The 15,468-nt window shown below is 47.8% G+C and overlaps 1 protein-coding gene across 1 annotated transcript in view; it reads right to left on the bottom strand.

The window, feature by feature from the left end:
- Positions 1-13,103, bottom strand: part of LOC309548229 (uncharacterized protein) — a 287,045-nt gene extending 273,942 nt beyond the window's left edge. The window contains exon 1 of the mRNA XM_082248181.1: positions 12,943-13,103. Coding sequence (XP_082104307.1) covers positions 12,943-13,050 — 108 coding nt within the window. The 5' untranslated portion in view covers positions 13,051-13,103. The remainder of the gene's footprint in view (positions 1-12,942) is intronic.
- Positions 13,104-15,468: the final 2,365 nt, after the last annotated feature.

Genomic DNA, 15,468 nt, shown 5'->3' with positions numbered 1-15,468 from the left:
TTTGTGTGATTTTTATTTTTTGTGCTATAAACCAAAAAAGAGCAACTATTCTGAAAAAAAAAAAAAATATCTATATATATTTTTCACTTTCTGCTATAAAACATTCCCAAAAAAACATTTTAAAAATCAAAATTTCTCATCCTTTTAGGCCAATTTGTTTTCTGCTACATATTTTTGGTAAAAGAAAATCCCAATAAGCGTATTTTGATTGGTTTGTGCAAAAGTTATCGCGTCTACAAACTACGGGAAAGATTTATGTCATTTTTATTTTTACTAGTAATGGCAGTGATCAGTAATTTTTAGTGGGACTGCAACATTGCGGCGGGCAGATCAGACCCCTAACTGACATTTTTACACTTTTGGAGGTCCCAGTGCCATTACTACAGTAATCAGTGCTAAAAATATGCACTGTAACTGTAATAATGACACTGGCAGGGAAGGGGTTAACCCAGTGGTGATGAAAGGGTTAAGTGTGAGCTTAGTAAGTGAGTGTTTTCTAACTGTATGGGGGAGGGACTTGTGAAATGATCATAGAGACCTGTGATCCTATATATAGAAGCAGGGCCGGCGCTAGCAATAGGCAGGTTAGGCAGCTGCCTAGAGCGCCAGGGTAGGGTGACGGCAAAATATTTTTTTTCTCAGATTCCAGCAGTGGCGTGGCATGGTGTGGTGGCAGGATGTAGCGTTGGGGGGGGGTCACCTGGGACTATGGCCGTGTGCGCAAAGTTTAGAAGGGCCCCTGTGTGGGATGCGGCGGGATTCGGGAAGGACAAGGTGAGTGACGACGGGAGCAGACAAGTGGGCGGCGGCGGCACATAAGAAGATTGCAGACGATTGCAGAGTGCGGACAGTATTGTGCGGCTTGCAGCAGCTGCCCCTGGTTATCGGGTGGGCGGCGCTGTCCTCGGGGTGCGGGCATCTATCCCCACACGAAGAGTGTGCGGTCCAGCAGAAGGAGGCCGCGCCTGTGTGGAAGGTGAACTTCGGGGGCAGTTGGGAGCCCAAGAGAGAAGAGCATCACAGCCACCTTCAGTCCCGAAGAGGCGCGCAGAGTCCCAATGCCTGGACTCGGTCTCCTCCAACCTCCTCTCTGCTCTGCTCCAGCATCAGCAGTAAGGCCCGGATGAACGGGCGGCACGAGCTGCTGGAAGGAGCAGCAGAGCACCTCCAGTATCAAGAAGGTATTGGGCATCATACGCTGACACAGACCTTGCTGCAGATACAGACTGGGAGGGACTGTGGTTAGGGACAGGGTTTGAGGTCTCTCTCTCTCTCATCTTCCCACCCTCTCTGTCACCCCCACCATCTTTGTCAGCCCCCCATCTCTGTCAGCATCCTTTCTCTCTCTCTCTCTCTCTCAGCCCCTTTCTCTATCCGCCACCCTCATTCTGAGCCCCCCCGTGTCTCTCTCAGCCACCCTCTCTGTCACCCACCCTCTCTCAGTCCCACCCTCTGTCCACCACCCTCTCTCTAAGCCCCTCTGTCTCTCTCTCTCTCTCTCTAGGCCTCCCCCTCTGTCCACCACTCTTTCTCTGAGCCCCCCTGTCTCTCTCTCTCAGCCCCCTCTGTGTCCGCCACCCTCTCTCTGAGGCACCTCGCTCTCAACCCCCCTTTCTGTCCGCCATCCTCTCTCTGAGGCCCCCTGCGTTTCTCTCAGCCCCCCTCTGTCTGCCACCCTCTCTCTGAGGCCCCCTGTGTCTCTCAGCCCCCCACTCTGTCTGCCACCCTCTCTCTGAGGCCCCTCTCTCTCAATCCCCTCTTTCTGTCAGCCACCCTCTCTCTGAGCCCCCCTGCGTTTCTCTCAGCCCCCCTCTTTCTGCCTGTGTCTCTCTCAGCCCCCCTTTCTGTCTGCCACCCTCTCTGAGCCCCCGTGTCTCTCTCAGCCCCCCTTTCCATCCGCCACCCTCTCTATGAGCCCCCCTCTCTCTCAGCCCCATCCTTTGTCCACCACCCTCTTTCTAAGCCCCCCCTCTCTCTCAACCCCCTCTGTCTGCTACCCTCTCTCTGAGCCCCCATGTGTCTCTCCCAGCCCCCCTCTCTGTCTGCCCCCTCTCTCCGAGGCTCCCTGTGTCTCAGCCACCCTCTCCATCCGCCACCCTATCTCTGAGCCCCCTTCTCAGCCCCACCCTCTGTTCATCACCCTCCCTCTGTGCCCCCCTCTCTGTCTCCCTCTCTCTCAGTTCCCACTTTTTCTCAGCCCCCAGTGTCTCTCAGCCCTCAGTGTCTCTTAGCCCCCCTTTCTCTCAGCCCCCCTTCTCTCTCAGTTCCCCCACTCTCTCACGCTCCCTCTTGTATAGAAGGTTCACAGGCGCTCTGTAATCATTTCAGAGAGAAGAACGGTCTGCTGTGTTTACAGCTGACCAACCTTCCCTCTCAGCAGGGAGCGATCACGGTTGCCCGGCGACAATCGCAGCCGTCGGCCCCGTGGATCGGCATTCCCGCTGCCTAGTGGGGGTGGGAGCTCGCCCCCAGCATCGCTCCCACGAACCAACGTACCCATACATCGATTTGCAGCCGAGCCAGCCTGCTGCAGTATATATGCAAGCAGTTAATGGAGAAAAATAGCAGAGCAGAGAGCCAACAACTGACAGTCACTGCTTTCTCCTCACTGAAGGCTGAGAACTGAGTGATCAGCAGTCTTTGATCGCCTAATCTTAATGGCAGTGAGGGACAGATGAGGGACAGATGCAGCGTCGGACCAATGCTGCATCCACCTAGGCGAGTATAATTTTTTTTTTTTTCACCCATAGTTCTCTTTTAAGCTGCATAGGCAGAAGCTGGGGGTGTACAGATGTCACAGCCACAATAGTTTGATTTGCAGCTGCAGTTACCACCCCTGCCACTTTGTGCATGCACTACCATCTGCCAAATGCAACCCATTCAAGTGAATGGTGCCACACTACAACCTCCCCACAACTGCGTGTAATGCACAAAGTTGCAGTGCAGTAGGTCAGTATGGGGGGGCTTAAAACGGGTGGTGAGGAGGCAATATATGTCCTCCTCACCACCATTTAAACACTTCTGAAAAGCAATACAAATGCAGATTGCTTTTCAGAGGAAAGACAGTCCTTTAAAATACAATCAAAACAGTAAAATCACTATTCAATAAAAATAAATAAATTGGTGATCTACAGATATGTGTAATGGAAGCTGAAGTGTGGGGTGTTGCATCCAAGAGACAAATCATCTTTAGAGCTGGGCAAGCAAGTCTTTCATTTTTTTGCACAGTGATTTTTATATGTATATCAGTGTTATATCAGGCCTCATTCATACAGGCATATTACTGTCTGCATCCTGGCAGCGCACCTGCACCTTTGTCAGATTAGGAGCAGTGGCTGCATCTGTGTTTACCAGCAGACATCAATGAGACTGTTTTAATGGGGAGGCACAGAACACCTGTACATCCCAATGCAAACATAGCCCTCGTACGAGTGTATACTGTAGTACACCCTGTATGAATAAGGCCTTTTGGCAATGTCATGATGATTAAACTCCTGCACATGCTCAGGATGGGCATCTTCTCAAAGATCATCCAAAAGGAGCCAAAACATGTCAGTAGTCAGCTGGGAGCTCCAGGACATTGCAGCACTGGAGAGCAGGTGAGTATATGTCGGTTTAAGGCCCCTTTCACACATGCTGTCCGTTTGTCCGTTTTTCATCCATCCGTCGACGGATGAAAAGCGGACATCAATGTATCTCTATGTAAAAAAGGATGACAACGGATGATCATCAGTTAACATCCATTTTCATCCGCTTCCTTCAATGTCCGTTTTTTTGAACGGATGAATGCCCTATTTTTCATCCGTCAAAACAACGGATCGGACGAAAAACGGATGACAACTGACGAAAAACAGATGACCACTGACGAAAAACGGATGACAACTGACGAAAAACGGATACATTTTGACGTGACTGAACTGATGAACTGAACGGATCGTATGTGTGAAAGGGGCCTAAATGATTTCTGCATTGTAAGGGCTCTTTCACACGGAGCGGACCGCATTGCGATCCGCTCCGGCAATTTTTTTTTTTTCACGGAGCGGATGACATTTGTGTCATCCGCTCCGTATGTCCGCATATCATCCCATCGGTTTGCGGATGATATACGGACATAATGTAAGTCTATGGGCATTGCGGATGTCAGCGCTGACATCCGATTTTCCTTCCTTTCCGTTTTTTGGACGGAGGAAAAATAGGGTTCTGTTCCGTTCCAAAAAACGGAACAGAACTGAAAGGAAGAAAATCGGATGTCAGCGGATGGTATTCCGCTGACATCCGCAATGCCATTGACATGCATTATGTCCGTGAATCATCCGCAAAAAAATAGGATGATTTGCGGACATACAGAGCGCCCGTGTGAAAGGGCCCTAAGTGGATTCAGTTATGGAATGGCAGGAAGGAAATAAATACACTTTGTATTAATATTACCTACCTTAATTACAAAACCCTCCAACATTACCGGGAAAAACATCCCATCTAAGCACTTATCTTAAATAAATCATTCAAATAAACATAAATAAAAAATAATAAAGGTACCCGGACTCACTTCTGGATAAAAAGGCCGCGGCTTGTTTATTAACTGGTACACAGAATTAAATAAAACATCCAATAATATTTTTCAACATATCAAGGAAAAAACAACCCAGTCATGAACAACTCGGGTAGTATTTAATAAGAAATAACCACAAAAATTCGTAAACATCCACACAACATCTTAAACCATATACACAAATGTCCCCCTCTGCATTCAGAGGTGACCCAACCAGTTTAATATTCTAAGCCGCGACAAACCAAAGGGGAGGGAGGGAGGGGAACACCAGGTAGGAGATTTTTGAGGAGATTGAGCCCTGAGGGCTCGGACACTTGTTTAAATAGCCCTGTTCCTGAGGTACATTCCAGCTCATAGGTGGGAGAGGGTAGGCGTGAAAGGGGCTCATTCGCTGAAGGGAGATCTGAAGCTGCCTAGCTACTCAAACTAAACTGCCCAGCTACCACCTATGGCGGGAATTCCAGAGCGGGAAAGACCAGTAAAAATGGATTTTTGTAAAATCTTACCGTAAAATCCTTTTCTCTTAGCTCATTGACAGACGTAGTCCTCGGTGATACAGCACTTTCGGGTTATGTTGCCTCCACAGGAGCAGGACTAGACAGGAAATTAAAATGCTCTGGCCACACCCTAGGGGCAGTCCCAGAGGGTATATCCTCTCTCTCTCTGCCTCAGCAAATCAGTTATGTCAAAAAGCAGTCTTTAGAGATTTTAACCCAACCCAACTCCAAAACAGAGGGGCGGGGACTACGTCTGTCAATGAGCTAAGAGAAAAGGATTTTACGGTAAGATTTTACAAAAATCCATTTTTCTCTATCGCTCATTGACAGACGTAGTCCTCGGTGATACAGCACCTTCGGGACGTCCCAGAGCAGTATCACAAATGAGGGGTGGGAAAATGGAAATCAAATCCCAATCTAGAAGGCCCAACCGGTGCCAACTAGAAGTTTACAATGCTCATCCTTAATGATGAGACTCAACAAAAAATAAATTTTTCAAACAGAAAAAAACTCTCGAGGTAGACCACCGGTTTCCTCAAATTGCGGCCTGCAAAACCTTGCGGCCAAATGAGGCATCCGCCGATGCCGTCACATCAATTTTATAGAATTTTGTAAAGGTATGTACCGACGACCAGGTGGCCGCCTTACATACCTGGACCACTGACGCCTGATGGCGAAAGGCCCAGGAAGTACTGAGCGCTCGAGTGGAGTGCGCCCTAACAGGGAACGGAGGACTCTGACCCTTAATAGAATAAGCCTGTACCACCGTCTGTCTAATCCATTTGGCAATGGTCGCGGCAGATGCAGGCAAACCCTTTCTGGGGCCATCCGTGATCACAAAAGGTGAATCCGTCTTACGGAATGATTCCGTAGCTTTCAGGTATACTCTGATTGCCCGAACCACATCCAAGGAATGCAACGCATGTTCCCGATGATGCTTGGGCTGAGGACACAAGGAAGGTAGTACAATATCTTCATTCAGATGAAAATCTGAAACCACCTTAGGAAGAAAGGATGGCTTAGGATGAAGTACTACCTTATCCCTATGAATCACTAGGTATGGGGACTGGCATGATAATGCAGCCAGTTCTGACACCCTGCAAGCAGAAGTGATAGCCACCAAGAAGGCCACCTTCTGGGATAAAGTAAACAAGGGAATCTCCCTGATGTTTTCAAAGGGAGGTTTCTGTAGAACCGACAAAACTAAATTAAGATCCCAGGGCGGTAAGGGCGCGCGGACTGGTGGAGCCAGGTGCCGCACCCCCTGGATGAAATTCCGCACCAAGGACTTGGTAGCTAAAGGTTTCTGAAAGAAGATTGCTAATGCTGAAACTTGACCCTTGATGGTGCTCAAGGCTAGTTTCTGCTTAACCCCTTTTTGCAAAAAAGCCAATATTCGAGTCACCGAATAGGTACGTGGAGGAAATCCTAAAGATTCGCACCACGCAATATAAGTCTTCCATGTGTGATAATAGACCTTGCTGGAAGTCGCTTTCCTTGCTTTAATAAGGGTAGGAATGACTGAAGCTGACAAACCTCTGTCCTTCAGTACTTGGGTCTCAATGGCCAGGCCATTAAAACCAGCGACTGTAAAGCACGATGGTAAATTGGTCCTTGAGACCACAGACACTCCCTGAGACGAAGTTCCCACGGAACGTCTGCGACTAGCCTGTCCAAGTCGGCCAGGCCGGCTTGACGAGGCCAGCCTAGAATTTCTAGGACCACTGGTGCTGACTGGATCTGAACCAGGCGTCCCTAGAGCTATCTGGCCCCGACCATCCGAGAAAGTCTGGTCGTTTTCTGTTCCCACACATTTATCAGATACCTGATTGCTATCAGGAAGGGTGATCTTTTCTGGTTGAACCTCAGGGACCGAAGTCACCCGGCTAGAGGCTTCTTGGCCTGTCTGGTCAACCAGATCCGATTCCTGTGGGGAATTGAGACTAATCTTAGGAAAAGGTAAAGAAAAAGATCTATTCAGGGAACGGTGACTACCGCTCCCTGTAGTACTTAAATGTTGGAAGGGAAGAATCGCACCGGTAGTAGTAGTTGATGCTCGATCTAATGTCCTGAATACCGGTGAAAACGTCCCCCCACCCTCAAACCGGGTGGGGGCGCACCTTCAGGCTGTGTACTCCTTTGCTTCGGGTTTGGCTGAGTTGGTCCTCTGTTTGTCCGACCAGCCTTTCTTGAACCCTCCTGGAGGAGTCTTGCCTTTCCCGCTTGTTCCAGCCGGGCGTGCGAACCCTTTATGGGCGGTAAAGAAAGGTCCTCGCTTGTTGCGAGGTCCTTTAGCTTTAGCAGCCTGTGGCAAAAAAGTGCTCTTGCCCCCAGTGGCATCCTTAATGATTTCATCTAGGGTGGCCCCAAATAGACGATTCCCCTGAAAGGGGAGATTCGTCAAGGTCTTTTTGGAACCTAGGTCAGCTGACCAGCATTTTAACCACAGCACACGTCTGAGGATTACCGCTGACATAGATGCATGCCCTAATAGGGGAGTAGTGTCCAAGGCTGCGTCACAGATAAACTGTAGCCCTTGTATAATCTGTTCCATCAAATCAGATGTTTCCTGGGGAATATCTTTTCCCCTAAGGTCTTGGCGTACCAATCTCGCCCATTCCGTAAGTGTCTGGGAAACTAGACCAATAACAATTACTGGTCTAAATGCTGACCCTATCAGAGAGAAGATGGTGCGGGACTCTGCTTCCATCTTTCGATCCACCGGATCCTTAAAGGACGAAGTGTCCTCCACTGGGATAACCGTGGCTTTATTCAGCCTGGAAATAGGTGGATCCACCACTGGTGGTACCGTCCATTTCTTAATGATGGATTCCTCAAACGGATAGCGTCTAGCAATACGCTTGGAAATAGTAAAGGTACGTTTAGAATGCTCCCATTCTCCTTTAATCTTATTACCAAAACACTTGGGTACAGGAAAAACCTTCACCGTTTTGATGGGCTTGTTAGTACCAAAAGGAATCTCTGTATCAGTTGCTTCTGCTGGTAAAACCTCAAGTTTTAAGGTTTCCTGCACTGCCACAACTAGTGCGTCCACCAATGCTTCTTCCTGAATTATAGCAGGAGAAGAAACGTCCTCCTCACTGTCTGAGGGAGCTTTACCTGAGGTAACAGCCCTTGCAGAGGGACCTGCAACTGCAGTGACCATCTCTGAATCTGAGTCAGAGGTGTCAGATAATATAGGGGTAGGCGGGGGTCGCTTCCTTGACCCTCGTCCCTGACAGGCCGCCTCCACCCGAGCCACCATAGACTCCAAAATTGCTGTAAATGCCTCTACACTCTGTGCACCGGCGGGTCCCGTGGCCCCCTCGAGGGAAACAGGTGGGGGAATTTGTGTGGCAGGGTCCATGATTATTCCAGTAACTTCCCGGATAATATAATTCAAAAATAAAAAACTTTTTTTTTTTTTTCTTTTCACAGACCCCCAGCGCCACAAAAGCCCCTTAGTGTTACCTGCTAGGGATCCCTATCGATCGAGAGAGAGAGAGAGAGAGATAGACCCCCAGGCTCACCACTTGATGCTCAGAGTTTAACTGCAACAGGTTACAGCGCTGTCTTGACAAACAGGAAGTCTTTTGGCTGGCTGCCCAGGAAGAAAGGAGGCGGCTCCGCCCCTCTGCACGCCTTTCGGCGCCTCCCCTAGCTCCATGAGGTGTTTGGATCACCTCAAACATGGCCGCCCCCATGCTGGAGACACGAGGCTACGCCAAAATGGCGGCTTGTGCAATCCAGCAAAAAAAATGGCGGCGGCCTGTACCGAATAGCGGTGTGCTGCCGGGCACACAACACTATCTCTGCATGGGGATTTTTGGCGTGGTTGGCGGTACCGGCCCTGGCGGACCTCATGGCCGTTCGGAAGGCCTGCTATAGCTGGAGATTTGACTAGGAAGGCAGTATACATGTCCGTGGCTTCTGACTGGTAGGTACCTTATTCTTATCACAGTAAGATTCCCAGACTGCCACTGATTACAATCTTTTAAACATGTATACAATTAGATTGTTAGCTCCCAAACCAAGCCTCCTGGCTTTTTGCACATAAAATCACACTCAAAGTAGGGGGATCTGTGCCATGTTATAGGATAGAGGGGGACTCTATCTTACCATACAGAGAGGGGCCCGCGTTCACCACAAGACCCGTCAGGGGGAAAAGGGGGAACATACTACTCACCATACCGGAACCAGGCGGGCACCAACTCCTGACAGTACCCCTCTCCACCGGGGCGGGAGGGCTGTCGACCAATACGGACGCCGTGACTCATGGTCTTTGGCGTTTCAGCGAGACGTTTAACTCGCGGGGTCAGTCCCTTAATGGGACTTTGTCGCGGCCGACCCAGCGCGGAGCTATGGCCTGCACGCGCTCGTAGGCTGAACTGGGGTGACCACCGGATCTCAACATCCAGCCCGTCGCCCAGTTCAGCTTTCTTGCTTGAAGATCTCACAGGAACACTGGAGAAAAAAGCTGTCTAAAAAATTTTTTTAAGAAAAAAATCTTGCCAGGACCGAAGATCCCAGCAAGGTATCTAGGTCCTTACTCCTAACTAGACAGAAAATAACTGATTTGCTGAGGCAGAGAGAGAGAGGATATACCCTCTGGGACTGCCCCTAGGGTGTGGCCAGAGCATTTTAATTTCCTGTCTAGTCCTGCTCCTGTGGAGGCAACATAACCCGAAGGTGCTGTATCACCGAGGACTACGTCTGTCAATGAGCGATAGAGAAAATATGACACAAGTCAAAAGTTCACCTCAGACTGACTGCAGCTGACTAACTTAGACTACTGAATTACTTTCAAATATGGCTGAACTTAGGCTAAAATAACTCATCTTACCTTTCCGCCATCCCATAAGAAAGAGGGGCTTATATTAGCCCCCTTTCCAATATTCCTTTTTCAGTGAGGTAGTCTGAACTCTCCACATTACTCCTGACCCTTGCACGGTGTGTTAGGCACTCATGACCTAGAGCAGTGGAGGTGCAGATTTTATTTAACCATACACCTTTAAGCCCTTCCCACTGTTACAGCAATTAGGCCACGCCTACCACACTACGCACACCACATTACATCACTCAATGTGCCCCAGGTCTTTCACACGCCTACCAACGCCCTTTCTGAGAAAAGTGACTGCAGGGTAACGTCCATCAGAAGGAGCAGGCACCTTGAAAGCTGCTGAAGGTAGGAGTTTGCTCTCTCCTCCTTCCAATAGATGCCTAATGTGGACAGGAGAGAGAGGGCACCCGCTGAGAACACGCCTCAATCTCAGCGGGTGCCGATGGGGAGTGATGGCAGACTGCCCATCCCCCTGTATCCCCTTGTCATGTGACATATCACATGACTGGAGAGGGAAAGATGCAGCAGCTGCCTTTATTGCCAGTGGGTGCCACTCTGAGACTGCGGTGTGAACTGTACACATGGGGGGGCGCAGTTTGCCATCTTTGCCCCGGGCGCTGGGTGACCTTTCTCGGCACTGGCAGTTATCCACACCTGAAAATGCGCCACGTTGTCCCATGTTTGGGGGTGCCATTAAAACCACTTGCTGACCGCAATACATGTATTTATGCTTCAGTTTGCAAGTTGTTTATCAGCCATAACCTGGGTATTTTTTATTTTATTTTTTCAGCCGGGGGCTGGCTTTTTAATGAAAGCGGTCTGATTAGCAACTGGATCGCTTTCTGAAGCGGCAGGAGAGGACGTCCACCACCCCCCTTCCGGATTTTTAACCACTTAAGCATTGGAAGATTTTACCCCCTTCCTGACCAGGGCCTATTTTGCGATTCGGCACTGCGTGACTTTAACGGACAATTGCGCGGTCGTGCGATGCTGTACCCAAATGAAATTGACGTCCGTTTTTTCCCACAAACAGAGCTTTCTTTTGGTGGTATTTGATCACCTGTGCGATTTATTTATTTTTTTTCTTATTGGTTTGCGCAAAAGTTATTGCGTTTACTAACTAAGGGAAAGATTTAAAGATTTTTGTCATTTTTGTTGTTTTTTTTTAACGAGTAATGGCGGCGATCTGCAATTTTTTTTTGCGGTACTGCGGCGGACAGATCGGACCCTTGACTGACATTTTTGACACTTTTGGGGGTACCAGTGACATTACTACAGTAATCAGTGCTATACATATGCACTGTTACTGTAAAAATGACACTGGGAGGGTAGGGGTTAACTTTATTGGAGAGGGAGGGGTTAAGTGTGTCCCTAGGGGCGTGTTTCTTACTGTGATTGGATGTGGCTTTGTGTGTAACAGCACAGATCAACGGTCCTACATAGCAGGACCGAGTGATCAGTGCTTTTACACAGGGGAGAGTGACAGGCGGCTTTGTTTACATTAGCCACCTGCCTTTCTCCCTCTCCACCCGACGATCGCGAGTGACCGGACATCGGGTCTGCCGGTCACACGCGCCAGCTTCTTCGGGTACAAACGGGGCGGGAGCGCGCCCCCGGCGGCGCGCGCTCGCCCCCTATTCGCTCCCAGGCTAGTGATGTACCGGTATGTCACTTTGCCTGGGAGGGGCTGACCCCGCCGTATATAGTCGGGCCGTGGTCGGCAAGTGGTTAAGTACTGAAGTTTGTCGCCATTCCACAAGCATGCACAATTTTAAAGCGTGATATGTTAGGCCCCTTTCACCCGGGGAATCCGATCCGCCTGTCAGTTTTTCAGGCGGACCTGCTTTATGCATCCCTATGGGGCAGCGGGTGTCAGAGGAGACATGTCCGCTCACACTTACTGCTATCCGATCCTGTCCATGAAATTCGGACGGATGGAAACCCTATTTTCCATCCCTCTGGAAGATTGAATCGGATGAGAACAAACAGGCAGTCCGTTCTCATCCAATCTCCCCATAGAGGACAGCGGGGATCTGACAGTCTCTGCACACAGAGCGGAGACGGAGCCGTCATCTGCCTGCTCAGCGGGGATCGGCGGATCGATCCCCTGCTGAGCAGAATGGACTCAGCCAGGCGGTGCGGCCGTGTGAACGGGACCTTAGGTATCTAAATTGGTGTATATATTGTATTTTGTTACACATTTTTGATTTAAAAAAAAATATTTTCCCCCCAAAAATTGCATTTGAAAAACCATATGACATAAAAAATTGCAACCATCGCCATTTTATTCCTTAGGATCTCTGCTAAAAAAAATAGATATAATGTTTGGGGGTTATAAAAAAAAGCAGTCTGTTTTGCCTGTAGTTTAGGAACTCGCAAAATTTTGCGAGCATTCCCATCCTACACAAATGTGAACGTAGGCTTGCCCATTCTTAGCTTTTTGCAATCCCTGTACAGCAGAGGAGGGGGGGCCAGATGTCAATATAAAACAGCCACAGTGGCAGATCTGTCCATACATGCCATATAACGTGGGTGGAGAAATCAGTGAAGCTGAAGAGTGTGTGGCCAATCCCTATTCGATCGACTTCTGTCAAAAAGGACATGCTGAAGAACATTTTCTCGATCCAATTTGCTGATTTGATCTAATTGGCTGCAGCTAATGATCAGTGTACGCTGACAGCAGCAAATTCTGCTGTCAGAATACAGTGTCCCAGTGCAGGGATTCCTCCATCAACCTCACTTCTTCAGTCTTCTGGTGGAAAGAAAATAAAAAATACTAATCATCTGTGGCTAGCTTTAGCTTTAGCAGTTTGTGGCCAGACTCTGCAAACATTACAGCAGTAATCCAAAGTACAACTAGTGCTGAAAAGTCAATCTAACACACAAATGTGAGATATCAGTGCAGCTGGCAGTACTGAAAATCAGGGACAATTCCTTCCAGGGACAGATCATCATAATTTAGAACTGTCCTGGGAAGGCTGAGCCTGTTAGCTATGAACACACCATAGAAGGAACAATCACAGATATATACACTGACATGGGAAGGATTTACTAACCAGACAATTGTAATGGGCTAGGATGTCTTTATCAGAAGTATTCCGCAGGCTCCCAGCTTCTTCATTCTCCTTACAGAAAACACAGACCTCTTCTGGTATGTCAGCCATGGATCCCAGTGCTAGACCGGAAAAGCAATCCCATCCAGGCACTTTCACTTTCTATTACCGGATTGAACGTAAACCAGGCTGTAGGACGGGCCAATCTGTTAAGCAATACAGTGTTTGTATTCAAACTCTTAAAGCGATATTCAACCCAAAACCAAAAATGTAAAATATTGTTGCTTTAGGCCTCTTGCACACTGCAGCTTAACCACTTTACCCCCAGCCCTATTTCGGACACTTTTTCTTTACAAGTTAAAACTAGTATTTTTTCCTAGAAAACTACTTAGAACCCCCAAACATTATATATATTTTTTTAGCAAAGACTCTGGAGAATAAAATGTCGGTCATTGCAAAATTTTTTGTCACGCGGTATTTGCGCAGCAGTCTTTAAAAAGCCATTTTTTTGGAAAAAATTTGAAAAATCACATTTCACTGCATTTAAAAAATACTAAACAGTAAAGTTAGCCCATTTTTTTTCTATATTGTGAAAGATGATGTCACGCCGAGTAAATGGATACCCAACATGTTACGGTTTAAAATTGCGCCCCCCCCCCGTGGGATGGCGACAAACTACGGTCAATAGAGATCTCAATCTGCGACGCTTTAAATTTATTTAACGGTTACCCGTTTAGAGTTAGAGTGTAGCTCTTTTTTTTAAATTATTGCCCACGCTCTGGCGATCGCGGCGATACCTCACATGTGGGGTTTGAACAGCGATTTCATTCGCGGCTCGACTTGCGCATACGTTTTTTTTTCGTGCACGAGCTAACGGTGACGGGGGCGGCTAAATTTTTTTTTTTTTCCTATTTATTTTTTATTTTTTTAAAACTTTATTACAGTTTTTAAAAAAAAAAATAAAAATCTGATCACTTTTATTGCTGTCACAAGCAATGTAAACATCCCTTGTGACACCAATATGTAGTGACAGGTACACTTTATGGAGGGATCGAGGGTCTAAAAGACCCTAGACCCCTCCACTACACTTCCCTGTATGCAAAACGCTGAAAACTGCATTTTTGCATACAGCCGTTTTTCAAAACTGCCGCCTTTTGCAGCACAGTAACCCGTAAGTGACGTCATGGACGCCGCCTCCGGGTTACATCATCGGAGACCCGATCGATGCCGTTTCCGGCATTCATCGGGACTCCATCCAGCCGGCGGACGTGCCGGCTGGGTGCTCGGGGCTCCCGGTGGGACGGGAGCCCCGGTAAAAGCCACGGAAGGCGGCGGGGAGGGGGGGGGGACGTCCCCTCCCGCCCCCCCGGGTAACGATCGAGCGGCTCCCGAGCCGCATCGGTCGTTACCGACGGAAAGCCGACCGTCGGCTTCAAACCACGGTACCGGGATGATGCCTCTAGCTAGAGGCATCATCCCGGTATAACCCCGCAAAGTCTGCTGACGTTAATTAACGTCAGTTTGCGGTAAGTGGTTAAAATAGCTCAGTACAGTTTTTTTTTTTTTCTGGGCTAAAATACAGCCCATTCATTGTAATGTGCGTAAATGAGCGCCGTGCATTCTTCAGTAAGAACAAAATAGAAAAATCTGCATTTTTGGACAGCAATTAACGCCTAATGCACGCAAATACGCGCAATAGCGAACAAATGAACTGATATGAACATACTGTTGATCTGAACAATGCTAATGTGATTTCGAGGGACTGTCCCTGATTTGGAACAAAGTCCCTCTGTCCCTCTTTCCTCCTCATTTTGGTCTGATCTATATAGTTTTTATATAAAATGCACTTTTTATCTTTCAAATAGTGTTTCCCAACTCTAAACCTTTCATCCAATTTCTAAATTGCTGCATTTGTAAATTCCAAAAGCCAAAATAAAGGAATAGTAGTGATAAAAAAAACAAAGCACTTGTGGGTTTAGCTAATCACTATTTTTGCATAATTCTTCTATAAGGGGGCGTGGTAGGGGGTGTGTCCTATATAAACATACTTTTGCTAATAGGTGTCCCTCATTCCCATTGCAGAAAGTTGGGAGAAATGTACATGTTTTACAAAAATGCGAGAATACATTTGCGCAAAAAGACGCAAATTTGCACGAATGCATATGCACAAAAATGCACGCGAATTTGAATAAGACAAATATGCCTGAAAAAGAAGATGCTCAAACAGGAGTATCATGTGTTAGAGGCCTAATAATCATTGGATGAGGTGACTGCATTCGTTTTCTTTTCTCTTTTTTGCTTATTTCCCCTTTTATTTTACCTCTGCATCCAGCCAGTAACATACTTCCTGTCTTAGGCTCCATTCACACCAATGCGTTTATTGCTTTTTGCAGAAATGCAGGACATTATTTTTTACATGGGTTCCTATGGAACACGTTCACATCAATGCAATTGTGTGCCTCTGTTTTTGGAAAGGGTCAGGGACTTTAACCACTTCTGGACCAGTGGACCAGGCATTTTTCTGACACT

This window comes from Pelophylax lessonae (genome assembly GCF_965119305.1).
Source record: "Pelophylax lessonae genome assembly, chromosome: 2".
NCBI classification, from domain to species: Eukaryota; Metazoa; Chordata; class Amphibia; order Anura; family Ranidae; genus Pelophylax; species Pelophylax lessonae.
Note: the sequence above shows the minus strand (reverse complement) of the source record. Positions and strands in the feature narration are given on the sequence as shown.